A 16,006-nucleotide genomic window follows, 5' to 3' on the forward strand; every position below is an offset into this window, starting at 1 on the left:
CGTCTCTGTGCTGGGGGCATGGGCCACCAGGGACAGCAGGTTGCTCTTCTGGAGTCTATGAGACCCAGATCAGGCACTGCTTGAGGAAACCATCTTGGCCCCAGAGACATGACATGTTTCTTACAGATTCGGGACAATTTCTAGTGTTTCACCATTAAACACCATGCTGGCTTTTGACTGAAAATAGGATGAATTATTCATTATTCCTACTTATTGAGAGTTTTCAGGTCAGGCGCAGTGGCTTATAACTGTAATCCCAGCAGTTTGAGTGGGCCAGGTGGGAGGATTGCTTGAGCCCAGGAGCTCAAGACCAGCCTGGGCAATATAGGGAAACCTTGTCCCTACAAAAAAAAAAAAAAAAATTAAAACTTAGCCAAGCAAAGTGGCATGCACCTGTAGTCCCAGCTCCTCAGGAGGCTGAGGGGGAAGGATCTCTTGGGCTCAGGAGGTGGAGGTTGCAGTGAGCTGTGATCATGCCACTGCACTCCAGCCTGGCGACAGAGCCAGACCCTGTCTCAAAAGAAAACAAAAGCAAAAAAGAGTTTCATTGTCAGGAATGGATGTGTAATTTTTTCGAATGCCTTTTGGGTATCTGTGGGAGAAGTCACCATATTTTCCCCCCTAATTATTAAAGTGGGACATTTTGTGACAGTGTTGCAATGGTGATTCTTCTTAGCTTTCTTGGCCAGAACCTACTTTGCTGTGGTGGATTCATCTTTTAATGGCTGCTGGGTTTTGCGTTGATGTTTAAAATTTAGGAGGCTCCACAGATGGTCTTTTTAGATAAGCTATAGTCCTTCTCAATCCAGCTCCTCAAAGCCCATCAGCTGGTCTATTCGCCGGCTTCCGAAGATGGTGCTGAGGCTTCTGGCCTTGGGCTTGGGGCAGATGAAGCAGTCTAGGTGTTCCCTCCCTGGAGCTTCCAGGGAAGATGCCATGTATGTGGAAAGGCAAGGAGCACAGCAAGGTGAGTCCTTAGAGGAGAGTGAGAGTCAGTGCCGAGTAACTCCCTCCTCTTTCACACTCTGACCTCCCCAAAGCCTCACCAAATTCTTCAACAGCCAGCCAGCCAGTATGGGAGCAGCCTGCCACCCTCCTTGGAGAGAGGTATTGGGGTATGGGAAGGGGAGTTGGCTCTCCTCCTGCCTCCAACTATGCTGCAACTCTCTGACCCCCAGGCAGTGAGCCTGCCTAGTCAGCAGCCACCCTTTCCACCGTGAAGGTCCCAGGCCTGTGACTGCTCCCAGTTTGGGGAAGTGTCTCTGCGCTAGGGGCATGGGCCACCAGAGACAGCAGGTGGCTCTTCTGGACTCTACCAGACCCAGATCAGGCACTGCTTGAGGAGTCTTGGCCCAAGAGCCTTCACTCCGGACCTTCCCACCCCCACAGCTGGACCTGGTATCCCTTCTTGGCAGACTGCAGTATCTTTTCCCATCCAGATGTCCTGTTTGGGAAGTCACAGAGGCAGTGACCCTACTATATCCTTCATGCTGGCAGCCAGTCATGCACTTCAATTTGTTCTTGCATCCAAAAACCTTCAACTAAGTCTCTGGTTATGATAAACATGTTCTGGGGACTGGATCACATTACTCAGCCTCTGTGACTCATTATTCAGCCTCATCTTTGAAATGGGAACAATAACAGTATCTATCTCTTGGCTGCTAGCAGGGGTCAAATGACTTGTGATATGTAAAGCACTAAGGATAATACCTGGCACAGAGTAAGGGCATTACAATGGCTTAACTAAAATTAAACAAAAACTTCAGTCCACATGATTATGTAACACTGCCAGAAAACCCAAACTCTAAAGGATTATCATTTTTTCTTGGTATCTCTTCATTTTTTCAAAAAGGGGAAAAAAATCAAATCTTGAAGGAATATGGGAATGAAAGGTAAGCTTGGTCTTGTTTGGCTGCTAGTCTGCTACTGTTTAAACCTAATTTCTCTTCTGTAGAAAAAACCAACCAGACAGTGTGGCAGAATAATCACACTGGCAAGTGTGCCAGCCAAGCCCTCACTGTGAAACATTCAAATGGGTGTAGATTCTGGGAAGCCAGCACTGCACGCATCATATGGGCCAGTATTTCTTGTAGCTTCCTCTGGAAATAAACGCTGCTGCAAGTTTAAATCTGCACAGAATGGCCTTGAGACGGGAGCAGGGAGGGTTTGGTGGGAGCAAGGGGGTTTGGCTGGCCATGCAGCAGGTGTGAAGCAAAATCCAGGGCAGTTATTGCATTTTGGGCTTGCTAGAGCTGCCCTGACATTTGCTCTCCTGGCCCAAGAGAATTCAGCTGGTGAGTTTCTGTCTCACAGATATGTCGCACTCCAAACACTAGGCTTATGTGTGGAAGAGATGCTAGACCCACATCATAACTTACTTTATGTCAGACTCTGGTTCTCAGGCCTGTAGTGCTGGGTGAGTGGGGGGTGAGGACAGTGCTTTTTAGGAGGGAACCACTGGCCTGTCCCCTCCAGGGCCAGAGACTTCTGGGAACTCTCCATAACAACCGCCTCCTGCTTTACATCCTGTGTGGTCCTCAACATGGCCCCATGGGAGTATCACCTCCCCATTTTGTTGATGAGAAAACTGAGGCACAGCAAGATTAGTAATTTCCTCAATTCGCATAGCCAGGACATAGTGGAGGCAGGATTCATCCCTAAATTCATCTGGACTTCAAACTGGGGGTCACAAACTAAACCGTGGCCCACAATGCAGCCAAATTCACTCCTCGCCTTTTTGTAGAATGGTTTAGAATGATTTTAGCACTTTTAAGTGGTTGAAAAAATTGAAAATATAATATTGTGGGACATCTAAATTTACATGAAATTCAATTTCAGTGCACATAAGGTTTTATTGGTGTTGGGATGATCACACCCAACACGAGGCCGTGGGAGCTACAAAGTCCGGCGGAGTCAAAGGAACGAGAAAAGACAAGTTAAGAGTGCATAAGGTGGGTCCAGGGGGCCAACGCTAGTATGGAGGCTGTGAAGGCCCCAAGCTCTGGGAGCCCACATTATTTATTGGTGATCAAACAAAGAAGCAGGTGGTGAGGACATTGAGGATGTGGGGGTAAACAGGTGAGGGTGTGAGGATGTGGGCGTAGAAAGGTAGCGGTGCATCAAGTGTAGCTGTGATGGTTTAGCATTTTCTTTGACACATATAGAATATGCTCTGCTGCTTGAGATAATGGAGAGCATGTTTACTAGCCTGGGAGAGCAACCAACAAATCTGTGCACATTCCAGAGGCTACAGGGGTTTTATGCCCTGGGCCCTGGATTCTATCCAAGCCATGAGGGGTTTTATGCCCTGAGCTTAGATTTGTGGTGTGGCAGGGCAGCCTTCCACCCTTTGGCACAGAGCTTGGTGTTCCAAAGGCCATGAGGGGTTTTAGACCCTGGACCCTGGACATCTTCCAAGACTCTTTTATATTATGACAGACAAGCCAGTCCTGCCTCAGCTCTTCTACCAACATATTGGAATATAGCCATGCCTATTTGTTTATGTATTATCTATAATATATAAGATATGCACTACAGTAGCAGACTTAAGTAGTTATGACAGAGACTGTATGGCCTCCAAAGCCTAAAATATTTACTCTCTGGTCCTTTATAGAGAAGTTTTCTGATCTCTGCACTAAACCACTGTGTTGGTAGCCTCTGGTGGCTCTTGCTAAGGATGGGGTGCATATGAAAGCATGGAGTAGGCTCATATATGGGTGGTGTTATGGTTTGACTGTGTCCCCACCCAAAATCTCATCTTGAATTGTAATCCCCATAATCCCTACGTGTCAAGGAAGAGACCAGGTGGAGGTAATTGAATCATGGGGGTTGGTTTCCTCAATGCTATTCTCGTGATAGTGAGTTCTCATGAGATCTGATGGTTTTATAAGTGCCTGGTAGTTCCTCCTGCATTCATTCTCCTTCCTGCCACCTTGTGAAGAAGGTTCCTTGCTTTCCCTTCATCTTCTGCCATAATTGTAGATTTCCTGAGGCCTCTTCAGCCATGCAGAACAGTGAGTCAATTAAATCTCTTTCCTTATGAATTCCTCAGTCTTGGGCAGCTGTTTATAGCAGTATGAAAATGGACTAATACAGTAAATTGGTACCACAAAGAGTGGGGTGCTGCTATAAAGGTACCTAAAAATGTGGAAGTGACTTTGGAACTGGGAAACAGGCAGATGTTGGAACAGGCAGAGTTTGGAGGGCTCAGAAGAAGACAGGGAGATGTGGGAAAGTTTGGAACTTCCTAGAAACTTGTTGAATCGCTTTGAACAAAATGTTGATAGTGATATGGACAATGAAGTCCAGGCTGAAGTGGACTCAGATGAAGATGAGAACTAGTTGGGAACTGGAATAAAGGTGATTATTGCTATGCTTTAGCAAAGAAACTGGTGGCATTTTGCCCCTGCCCTAGAGATCTGTGGAACTTTGAACTTGAGAGAGATGATTTAAGGTATCTGGCAGAAGAAATTTCTAAGCAGCAAAGCATTCAAGATGTGACCTAGATACTCTTAGAAACATTCAGTTTTATGCATTCACAGAGATGGTTTGGAATTGGAACTTATAATTAAGATGGAATCAGAGCATAAAAGTTTGGAAAATTTGCATCATGATGATGTGGTAGAAATGAAAAACCTATTTTCTGGAGGGAAATTCAAGCTGGCTGCAGAAATTTGTTTAAGTAATGAGGAGCCAAATGTCAATGCCAAGACAATGGAGAAAATGTTTCCAGGGCATGTCAGAGGTCTTCATGGCAACCATCTCATCACAGGTCCAAAGGCCTGGGAGGAGGAAATGGTTGTGTGGGCCAGGCCCAGGATCTTGCTGCTTTGTGCAGTCTTAGGACTTGGTGCCCTCCATCCCAGCTGCACCAAAAAGGGGCCAAAGTACAGCTCAAGCCATTGCTTCAGAGGGTACAAGCCCCAAACCTTCTTGGCCTCCACGTGGTGTTGCACCTGTGGCTGCACAGAAGACAAGAATTGAGCTTTGGAAACCTTCACCTGTATTTCAGAGGATGTATGGAAACACCTGGACGTCCAGGCAGAAGTCTGCTGAAGGGGTGGAACCCTCATGGAGAACCTTTGCTAGGGCAATGTGGAAGGGAAATGTGGAGTCAGAGCCCCCACACAGAGTTACCAGTGGGGCTGCCTGATGGAGCTGTGAGAAGAGGGCCATCATCCTCCAGACCCCAGAATGGTAGACACACTGACAGCTTGCACTGTGCACCTGGAAAAGCTGCAGACACTCAATGCTAGCCGGTGAGAGCAGTCAGGAGGGGGTCTCTACCCTGCAAAGCTACAGGGCCAGAGCTGCCCAAGACTGTGGGAGCCCATCTCTTGCATCAGCATGAGAATGGACTAATACAGGTGGGATGATACTAGCTTTAGTGATTTAAAATGAACTCTCTAACCCTGTCCTAGCCAACATTTTTATTAGTAGCCTGAATGAGGACATCTGGGCTGTAGGGGACCCAGCCAGTCTCTCTGTAGTCGTTCCTCACAGAGCCCTGATTTGATTCACCTTCCACCTATTCCTGGATTCAGAGGCAATGGGTTCAAGGATCAGTGCATTAACGTCTTCCACTGATTGCTGTTGGTCCACTGATTGCTATTGGCCTCTTAATTCGGCTGAAGGGAAGACCTTCTATTCCATGGTTGTTGAGGGGAGAGGTTCCTTCTCTCTCTCCCCTTCTCTCATACTCTTCTTCTCTCTTTCCTGCTGGACAGGAACAAGGAAACATATTCCCACAGCAACTACCTGCAGGCATCCTAAGACAACACTGGGATGCTGTTAACATTGTGGGTGGTAACGTGGAGGGCAGAAAGCAACCCAAGTCCTTATCATGATAATATGGAGCTGCTAAATCCACCCAACCTGCCCTTCCTCAAGACTTCCTTCTGTAGATAATCTCAATCTTCCTTATGGTTTAAGCCATTTGGAGTCAGGTTTTTCTGTTACTTGTGGCTGAAAACACTCCCATTGGTATAGTAGCTTACTGGTCTGGCTGGCACATAACCTAAAATTGGCAGGGGAAGGAAAAACAAATGAATGTGACAGCAAAACCATCCAAAAAAGATTCAATGGGTTGCAATGAAAGATTAAAGGAGGAAATGGAATAGTGTTAAATGCAAAGTCTACTGAGGGCCTGTGAGTCAGTGGTATAAAGGCAGGTTAATGAAGCCCTGGCTGAATGGACACATATGAGACAGAGACTTGCTAGTTTTAGACATGCACAATAGGTGTCAACAATATGATAAGATTGGTGGAGATGCTAATTCAGTCTTAGCATCTGGAATCAGGGAGGCGATGTTTCTGTGCTACTCCGTAACTTGATTCTCAGCTGTTGTGTCCAGTGCTAGGTACTAAAGTATGATAAGAATATTGACCAACAAGAGCCTGGACATGTGACAGCAATAGAGACCATGAGGGGTTTCTATCTAGATTTGAGTTCCCCAAAAAGGGACTCTGAGACTAGAATTTGAATAGAGCAATTTATCTGGGAGGTGGTCCTAGGAAACCTGGTGAGCAAATGGGGAAGTGAAGCAGGGAAGGAAGAAAAGCTAATGAAGGGTACAGTAAAGAGCAGGCTGCCACCATGGGCAAGTGAGGCTGAACCCAGATGAGGGCCCTTGACAGACTGTGTAGAACACTGCTGTGGGGTATCATTCCCCTGGGAGGTGAGGGGCTATGATACTTGTACACTAACTGCCATAAGTCATTGTTTGAAGCTTGTTCCTGGGGGCATTTATTTTCCAGCACATTTGCCTGCTGCGTGGGTGGGTCAAGCCTGTTATGGGCGAGAGTACCTCTACATATGGGGACTGTATGGTTGGGACCTTCTGTAGGTGAGCCCTAGGTTCATGGATGGAGAGCATCAAAAGCATCTACCATAGTTTCAGAACCCAAGTGTGTTTAACCTGGATGAAGGAAAATTCAGGGGGCGCATCACTTGGAGGGAGTTTGATTCCAAGCAACAGAGACTAACTCTGGTTAACATAAGCAAGAAAAGAATCTACATTTGGTAAGACATTAAGGGCTTCAAGGAATGGAAGAAAAAGGCCTGGGAAGCCTGAAGAGTCAGGGGAAGGATGGAGGGTATATGGTTAGGGGAGCTTGGACCCCATCCTCACTTCATGGCTGGGTGTGCAGGGTACTTGGATTGTTGATGCCACCAGACTGTATCTAGCAGGGAAGATTGATTCTCTTACAGGAAAACCAGGAACTCTAATGAGTGGTGTGCATGCCAATGTGTTTAGAGGGAAATTTCTAATGTCTGCAACTTACTTTGAAATGCATAAAAAATAAGAGATAAGATGACTTAATGGATAGATATAGAGATGTATCAATAGTTAGATATGTCATAAAGTAAGTATGATAAAATATTCATGGTAGAATTTTAGTAATGGGTATGTGGATATTCACCATAAAATTATTTCAAATTTGCTGTTTGAAATTTTTTATAATAGGGTATTAGAGGAAAGAAGAAAAATTGAATATTGGTTACCCAAAGTTCAGGAGGCCAAAGCAGTAAAGAGGGTCCTCCTCAGGAAGTCTTGCTAATTGGCTTATTGCATGAACAGGGCTGTGGTTCTTTGCCAAGCTGGACCAATCTTCTGGGCTTTGTGCATTGGCCTCTGGGCTAAACTTGTTTTTTTACTAGAATCAGTGGATATATTTAATCCATTTGGTCTACTGGCCTCAGCCTATCTAGACCTGAGATGTGCTTTCTCCATGTTTAACTGTATAAAACAGAGAAAATAATGTTTGGGGACAGTACTTGGGACTATTGAATGCTGTCTCATTTCTTAACATCTGGTTTTGTGAGATTAGTTGGTGACTAGAACTGTAGTTATTTTCTTGGTAGTTGCACTGGGATTACCATTAACATCTTGATTTATAACAATCTAGGTCAGATTACCAGCAATTTAATTTCAATAGTGTAAAAAGACTTTCTTTCTATATAAATCTCTCCCCCCCACTTTTATGCTATTCTTGTCACAAATTACATCTTTATACATTTTCTGCCCATCAGTATAGATTATAATTATTGCTTTAAGCTGTTTTTTTTAAATCAGAGGGGAAAAAAAGAAGTCCAGACCAAAAAAAAAAAATACATTTATACTGTCTTTTATGTTTATCTATGTAGTTACCTTGAACAGAGCTTTTTAGTTCTTGACATTAATTCAAGTTACTACTTAGTGTCCTTTCATTCAACCTGAAGTCCTCCTTTTAGTATTTCTTGTAGAAGAAGCCTGCTGACAATAAACTCTGTTTTTGTTGTTCTGTTAATGTCTTCATTTCTCCTTAATTTTTGAAGGATAGTTTTGCTGTATATAAAATTCTTGGTTGACAGGCTCTCTTTTTTTTTTAAATTTAATTTCAACACTTTGAATGTTATTCCTCTGCCTTTTGGCCTCCATGGTTTTTGATAAATTTGATATCAAATTACTCTTTGAAAGAATCCTTTTTATGTGATGAGTGACTTCTGTCTTGCTGCTTTTAAGATTCTCTCTCTGGCTTTTGACAGTTTTATTCTAGGTGTAGATCTCTTTCAGTTTATATTAATGGAGTTCACTGGACCTCTTGGACGTGTAGATCAATGCTTTTCATCAAATTTGGGGAGGTTTTGGACATTAATTCTTCTAATATTATTTTCACATCCTCCTCCCTTCCTTTTAAAACTCCTCTTATATATATGTTGGTACACTTGATGGTGTTACATGGGTCTCTGAGGCACTGTTTATTTTTCTTCATTTTTTTCTTCTTATTCCTCATACTTGATAATCTCAGTGGACCTATCTTCAGGTTTTCTGATTCGTTCTTCTGCCTGCTCATAACTGCTGTTCGATCCTCTCAGTGAATTTTTAAAAGTTGTTGTACTTTTCAACTCCATAATTTATATTTGGTTTCTCTTTATAATTTCTATCTCATTATTCATGTAGTCTTTATGGTGAGGTATCATTCTCATACTTTACTTCTCTAGGCCTGATTTCCTTTAGTTCTTTGAACATATGTAAAATAGCTAATTTAAATTTGTTTATCTAATGTCTGGGCTTCCTCAGGAAAAATTTTGATTGATTGACTTTTTTCATGCATATTGGCCATACTTTGTTTCTTTGACTGTCTCATATTTTTTTGTTGAAAACTGAGTATTTAAATAATATAAGGTGGCCACTCTGAAAATCAGATTCTTCTTTTCCCCAGGATTTTTGTCATTGCTGTTTGTTGTAGTTGTTTTTGTTTGTAGTGATTTTCTTTATTTGCTTGTTTTATTTTTATGAACAAATTCTATATTCGTCTGTATTCTTTATTGTATATGGCCACTGAAATTTCTGCTCAGTTAGTTCAGTGATCAGCTGATGATTGAGCAGGAGATTTTCATGAATTTCCGGAGCCAGTAAGTCTCCTAGTCTTTGCCAAAGGACTCTGTGTGTGTGTTGAGGCATCTCCAACACGTATGTATGCATTTGACAAATCTGCTTTTGCCTTCATTTGTGCTTGTATAGTCTCAAGGTCAACCAGAGGTGAGAGCTTAGGGTATTTTCAGTTTTTTCCTGAACATGTGCACAGTCCTACACATGTGCATGTGGCTTTCTAGATTTCCAGGAACATATTGGAGCTTTTCACAGCCCCTTGGACATTTCATTTCTTATCTTTTCCTTTTAAAGCTTTTTGGTTAATCTATTGTTTGTCCCAACTGTTATCCATTGTCTCAGACAGCCATGGTGTTGAAACATTTGCCAGTAAATGTTCTCAACAAATGTCTTCTACCCTTCCAGGAGAAGGCTTTTAGTACCGGGCAACCAAAAAACCATGCCTTTTAGTGGAGTTTACCAGGGAATCACCAGACACGTCAGATAATGACAATTTTCTTGCAATGAGGTCTGCTCTGCTCCCTTCATACTGAGTTTCCAGGTTCCCAGGCTGATGTCTTCCTCTCCAGTGTTGTTCCCAGGCTTTCTAATTCAGACTAGCCCTTCTGCAAAGATGGGATCAGAGTGTCCAATCTAGGTCTTCCCCACACCAGGCTCTTTTAGGAACTTAGTACATTTTGCAGCCTGAGAGTTAGATACCTACGTGATTCATTGTCCTGACTGGTAGATCCCAGAGATCCTCAAGGCCTCCCCACTGACTTTCACCACCACCTGGGAGATTTAAGAAAACGACTAAAACCCCTAGTCCCATAACCTGTGGGGTCTGGAGCCCTTCCTAGGATTTGGACAAATCCCAAGGAGTAGATGGACTCTTTCTGTTTCATGTGCTGTGAGCACTACCTTGACTTGCCCCACACCAAACCTGAACTCAAAGCTCAGCATCCACCAAACATTTCACAAGGGCGGCAGCTTCACTGAAGGACAGAGAACTTGTGGAAGGGCACATCTCAGCCCCAGCCTCCTGCTGCTCCCTGCTTCCCTTCACCTTCTCTATTCCTCTGTCCTCCTCCTTCCACAGCAAGAAACTAACTTTTCTTCTTGTCCCATGCAAAGCAAGTCCTCCCTCACCCAGACCTCCAGGGATTTCACCTTCTACCCTAGGCACTCATTGAGGTATTGCATCAAACCAAGTTTCCTTCATAAAAGGAAAATAGAATGAGTTTTCCCCGGCTTGCCCATCCTGTGTGTGATGGTGATTCCCTACTGCTCAGCTGCCCTCGCTTCATCTTTCATCCACTTCCTAGCATCTCCCAAACCTTCTCCAAACCAACTCCTCACTTCGACTATTCTCCCTTTCCTGTCTTTCTCCCCACAGCAAGCCCTCCCCTAACCATCCTCAGAGGACTCTACCACTTCTTGCTTGTATGCCTCTCCATCCTCAACCTCTTTGTCCTAGATACTTACAGCAGATACTATCCTCATGTAGGTCAGGGCTGGGGTAGACCCACGATTCTTCCTATTGCTGACTTGCAGGCTGCGCCTTTCCTTCTGAAGAAAGCATCCCGGAAGCAAGTGAGTGGGAAGTGTGATTCTAGGAATCCTCTGATCCACTCTAAAATGCTGTGGGTGTCATCTGTATGTGTCTATTCAGGGGAAGGGTGGCAAAGCTCCTCAGAATTGACTGCACACCACATTGAGGATGTCCTCCTCTTTCCCTGGCTTGATTCAGGCCTGCTGCAGGGTGAAAGAGCTGTCCAGTTGGAGCTGTTGAGATGATCATTGAAGGACTTGCACCTCTAAAGAAAGGAGGAATCCCTGATGTAGCATTTGCTGCTTAAAGAAAAAATAGAGTGATGTGGAATCTCCCTAGGTAGACAGGCAGACGGTCAGCATTCAGAGCCCCAGAGGTGCCAGGCTAGAGCTGAAGAGCAACAGTGTAGGTTAAGCTGTGGGCACTGGGTGAAAATCCACACTGGCCTGAGGCATGAGCAAATAGCTCCTGGTGCGCAGAGTGATCTGGCCAGAGGAGGAAAGCGGAAGCCCCATTTAGTAATGACCAGCACAGAGAACCACTGAGGGTCACCCCTGCTGTGGCCCCAGGGTCACGTAGGAAACAGCAGGTCAGGTGGCCTCCATGCTGTGCCTGGTGGAGGCAGGCCCCCTGCCGCACCCCACCAAAGGCTGGGTGTCTCCACAGGTCCACGACCGCTTGGATCGCTACTGCTGTGGCTTTGAGCCTGAGCCCTCAGACCCCTGTGTGGAAGAGAGGCTCCGAGAGAAATGCCGGAACCCAGCCGAGCTGCGGCTGGTCCACATCCTGGTACGTCTCCTCCACACCATCCCCTTGTCACCCCAGACCCAGGTCTTTCTGTGTCCTTCAGAAGATGCTGTTAACAAGTTTCAGAGATCAGTTGATGCTGGGGTTTCCCAGTCTTGTTCTTTTCAGCAGCAGAACCAGTTGTTTGAATATTTCCAGGAGTCCGCAATATATAAAGCTGACAAAATGGAGCTTTAAGAATGTGCCTGAGGAGGGGTGTGGGGTGGGGGCTGGAGCCTTGTTTTCACTGTCTCCACTGCCCCTAAGAGACTCCAGGGAACAACTAGGGCTCCTGGAAGTAGAGTTTGAGAATGGTGTGTCTAGTCAACATCCTCGTTGTGCCAGTAAATGAGGAATTGCAGTCTGGAGGGAAAGGAATCTCCAAGGCCATACGGTAGCAGCATTAGGGCATGAACCCAAGACTGCAGTGGCTCACAGACTGTTGCTGCTGCTGTCAAAACTAGAGTCCAGGGTGGGAAGCAATGTGCCGAGGCCATTGGAGAAGGCAGAATAGCCACTTCTTCTGCATAAGAAGCAAGGTGCTTCCCCCGGGGAAGGGCTTCTCTATCTTCTCCTGCAGTGAGGCATAGTGTCCTCATAGCCTCCCTTTGCTCTTGGAGGGTAGCTGTCAGCATGGTGTCCAGGGATGGGCTTCAGGGAGGCCGCATCACCTGAAGGCCAGGATTGCTTAGTGGTGGTGCTGGGAATTCTCCTCCCCTACCCCCAGAGCCATCTCTCCTTTTCCCTGGTCAAAGGTAAATATCCATGGGAGAGACAAAGTTTTAATAGCCATTGTTTACCCCTAGTGAGCAGGCATTTCACAGATCTTTTAGGACAGCAGTTTCCAGAGGGAAGAGTCACCTGGCTTTGAGCAAAAGGTGATCCTGACATGTGGAGTGGGGTGAGAAAGGAGAAGAGGCAGAGAGAAGGGAAGCTGGAGTCCTGGAAACAGAAGTTCATAGCTTAAGCCTAGGCCGCTGGAGAGGATTGTGGGAAATGCCCATGGACTTTTGGAGGCTATATGGGAAAGGAGTGCATGCATGGGAGTGGGGACCAGAAGAGATGGCCTCCCATTCGCAACCACACCATATTCTTTAAGGTACTAAAGAATTTTCTGGTGCTGATTTTGGTTTTGAAAAGGTTTAGGAGCTGCTAAACTCTTCTGTAGAAACAGATTATGGTCAGTGTTTTTTGAGGATAAAGGACATGTCTGTGATCTCAGTGATGCTCAGGGGGATGCCCAGGTGCACAGGCACAGGTGGCACAAAGGGGTGACTGAGTGTGTGTACACATGTGAGCAGCACATGTGCGATGCCCCTCACAGCCGGTGGCCCCGAGGAGCAGGCTACCTCGGCAACTGCTGATTCCCACCCTTGCTCCTTACCCCTTCAGCCACCAAAACAGGATCAGTCCTTTGGCCTTGCGATTTAGCAGATGGTGCTATGGCTTAGCCCCATGGGTCCGGGTTTGAAACAGCCCAGCTACTTACTAGCTGTGTGATTTTGTGCAAATTGCTTAACTTAAAGAAGGTGCCACCATTTCTGTAAAATCGGGCTAACACTAGTGCCTGCTTCCTAAGGTTACTGGGAGAATTAATTGACAGGATGTCTGGAAGCACTTAGCACAGTGCCCAGCATAGAGTAAGCACTCAGCGGTGAGGACTGTTTGTTAGGATGGACTGTGGGACTGACAGCTCAGGGCTCTCAGCCCCTTAATCTTGACCAAGTCCATAGGTGCCAGCCGTAGCTGCACCCTTACCCACCTCTGTCTCTGTCCACCCTCTTCCCTGAGGTCCGGAGCAGCGATCCATCTCACCTGGTCTACATCGATAACGCTGGCAACCTTCAGCACCCTGAGGACAAGCTGAACTTTCGGCTGCTGGAGGGCATAGATGGGTGAGGGTCAAAAGGGTTGGGTGGAAGTTCATGGGACTGAGACCTGATGGCCTTGCTGCAAACCTTGGGACCTTCAACTGTGGCCCTGAGAAGCCCACAGTCCATCAGACAGAAGTTGTTGGATCAGAACTTTAGGCGGTGGTGGGGAGCCCTGGGAAAGCTGAGAGGGGATACAGTTGGCAGGGCCTACCCCAATATCCAGAGGGCCTCGTGCCTGCAGAATACTAGCTGTATTGCTGGGGTGTGGGAAGGCTAGTCCTTCCCTTGTTCTGGGTGAGAGAGCTAGGCCAGAGAGTCTATCCCTCCCAGCTCACTCTTGGCAGGCAGCTCTGCCTTCCCAGGATTATTTCTGGCCCTGCATTTGCCAAGTGGAGCCTGGGATAGCAGAATTTATTCACCTGGCTTCTCTGTAGGATGGGACCCATCTGAAAGGTGTGTCCCCTGCCTTCACAGCAAAGCCAGGCAAAGGGTCCTCTGTTAATGAGATAGCAGGTGCAGGTCTGGGGAGTTTGCCAGGTGACTTTGCCAGAGTTCCTCAGCTATGCAAGCTCTGGCCATCTGACATCACCTGTTACTGAAATTCTCTGAGATTACTGTTGCTTTTTCTTTCTGTTACGGGGCTCTGGGGCCTTTGCTCCAGGTTTCCTGAGTCTGCCGTGAAGGTTCTCGCATCAGGGTGTCTACAGAACATGCTGCTGAAGTCGCTGCAGATGGACCCAGTGTTCTGGGAAAGCCAAGGCGGAGCCCAGGGGCTGAAGCAGGTCCTCCAGACCCTGGAGCGGCGAGGACAGGTGCTGCTGGGATACATCCAAAAGCACAACCTCACACTCTTCAGGGACGAGGACCCATAAGCCGCACACAGCCCTGAGTCAATGAGCATCCATCCTGATGGCCACATTTTCTTGGGCTCACTCATCTTGAGGACAAATGGGAAAAGCCAGAAGCCAGAGGGGCACAAGGATGTCACGGGATATTTCACCTGCCTGGGATGGTGGAGGTAGTATGGGGTTTTCAATCTCAAAGCGTCCCTTTCTGCCTTCTCGGCTCTGGCTATTTATTCCCTTACACCAACAAATACATTCGAAAATGTTCTGTGAGCTGCTCAAGAAACTGTAAAAATGTGTGATGCACGTGCATATGCAGAGTGGGAGAACTTTGTGTGTGTGTAGAGGTGTGTAGGTGTGGGTGGCATGTGTGCACGCCTGCATGCAATACCTGAGACCAACCTAATAAAGGTACAATCCTCATAGAACTGCACTTGCAGCCTGGAGTTGCTCTGGCTGAAAGTAGACTCAGGCTTAAGAAATGAAACATAATGCGTTTGTCTTTATAGACTTTAAATTTTCAATTATTACTCAGTTATGTTTTTGGTTTAAAAAATTATAAAAGTCTAAAAGTAATACATGCTCAGTAAAAACAAGTCCATAAAAAATAGAAGCATATGACAAAAAGCATAAGTCCCACAAACTCCCTAGCGGTGTGTATGTGTGTGTGTGTTATTCATGGTCACACTACATGCAAATTAAAAAATGAAAGTGTGGTCATGCTTTGTCAACTCACTATATTTTTACTTTATTAACTATATTCTGTATCAGCCGTCTGAATTGACCCAGTCTTTATTGGTGACTGCATGAAATTCCAAGGCAGGGATGTGTCATATTTTCTTTAGCTGGTCCCATAATCATGAACATTTAAGTAGCTCCAATTTTTCATCAATTACAGACATTGCCGCCATGAACATGATTGCGTGGCGTGCAAGTATTTCTGTGAGGTAGATTTCCGTAAGGGATTTCTGGGGCAAAGGGTATGGGCATTCAGTATTCTGAGAGAAACTGCCAAATTGCTCTCTGAAATGGTGGTGTCAATTTACATTTCTCCCAAGAGGGTAGGAGACTGATTATTTTTCTACACCTTCACCAACACTTGGCATTCTCAGACTTTTGGGGGTTTTTTGGCCTATTTAGGAGGAAAACCAATTTTAAAAGCTGCATTTCCTTAATCATGAATGAAGTCATCTTTCCACTTATTTGCCAGACATTTGTATTTTCTTTTCTGCATTGTCTTTTTGTTTTAAGATGTTTGCCCTTTGCTTGTTAATTTGTTGGAAATCTTTGACTCTAATAAGTGTGATCAATCTTTTCTCTGCTGACTTGGTATAAATGTTTTCTTCCAGCCTGTAATTTGTCTCTTAACTTTGTTTATAGTCTTTTGCCAAGTGTAAAATGTTAATTTCCACGTAGTCAAATTTGTTTATCCTTCCCTTTAAGTCTTTTGAGTTTCATGCCTTCTTAGAAAGGCTGTCACCACTTCAAGATTATTGAAATAATCTGTGTTTTATTCTAGTATTATACAGTATTTCTTATATATTATATAGTATTTCTTATATATTTTCATATATTTCTTATATATTCCCTCTAAAT

At 45.3% G+C, this 16,006-nt stretch overlaps 1 protein-coding gene across 2 annotated transcripts in view; it reads left to right on the forward strand.

Annotated features, from left to right (window-relative positions):
• The window catches only part of GASK1A (golgi associated kinase 1A), a 76,879-nt gene extending 62,196 nt beyond the window's left edge, over positions 1-14,683 (forward strand). For both annotated transcript variants that reach the window (XM_016940815.4, XM_063805634.1), the window contains exons 3-5: positions 11,572-11,694; positions 13,483-13,586; positions 14,227-14,683. In XM_016940815.4, coding sequence (XP_016796304.1) covers positions 11,572-11,694; positions 13,483-13,586; positions 14,227-14,437 — 438 coding nt within the window. In that variant the 3' untranslated portion in view covers positions 14,438-14,683. The remainder of the gene's footprint in view (positions 1-11,571; positions 11,695-13,482; positions 13,587-14,226) is intronic.
• Positions 14,684-16,006: the final 1,323 nt, after the last annotated feature.

Source organism: Pan troglodytes, chromosome 2 (genome assembly GCF_028858775.2).
Source record: "Pan troglodytes isolate AG18354 chromosome 2, NHGRI_mPanTro3-v2.0_pri, whole genome shotgun sequence".
Lineage (NCBI taxonomy): Eukaryota > Metazoa > Chordata > Mammalia > Primates > Hominidae > Pan > Pan troglodytes.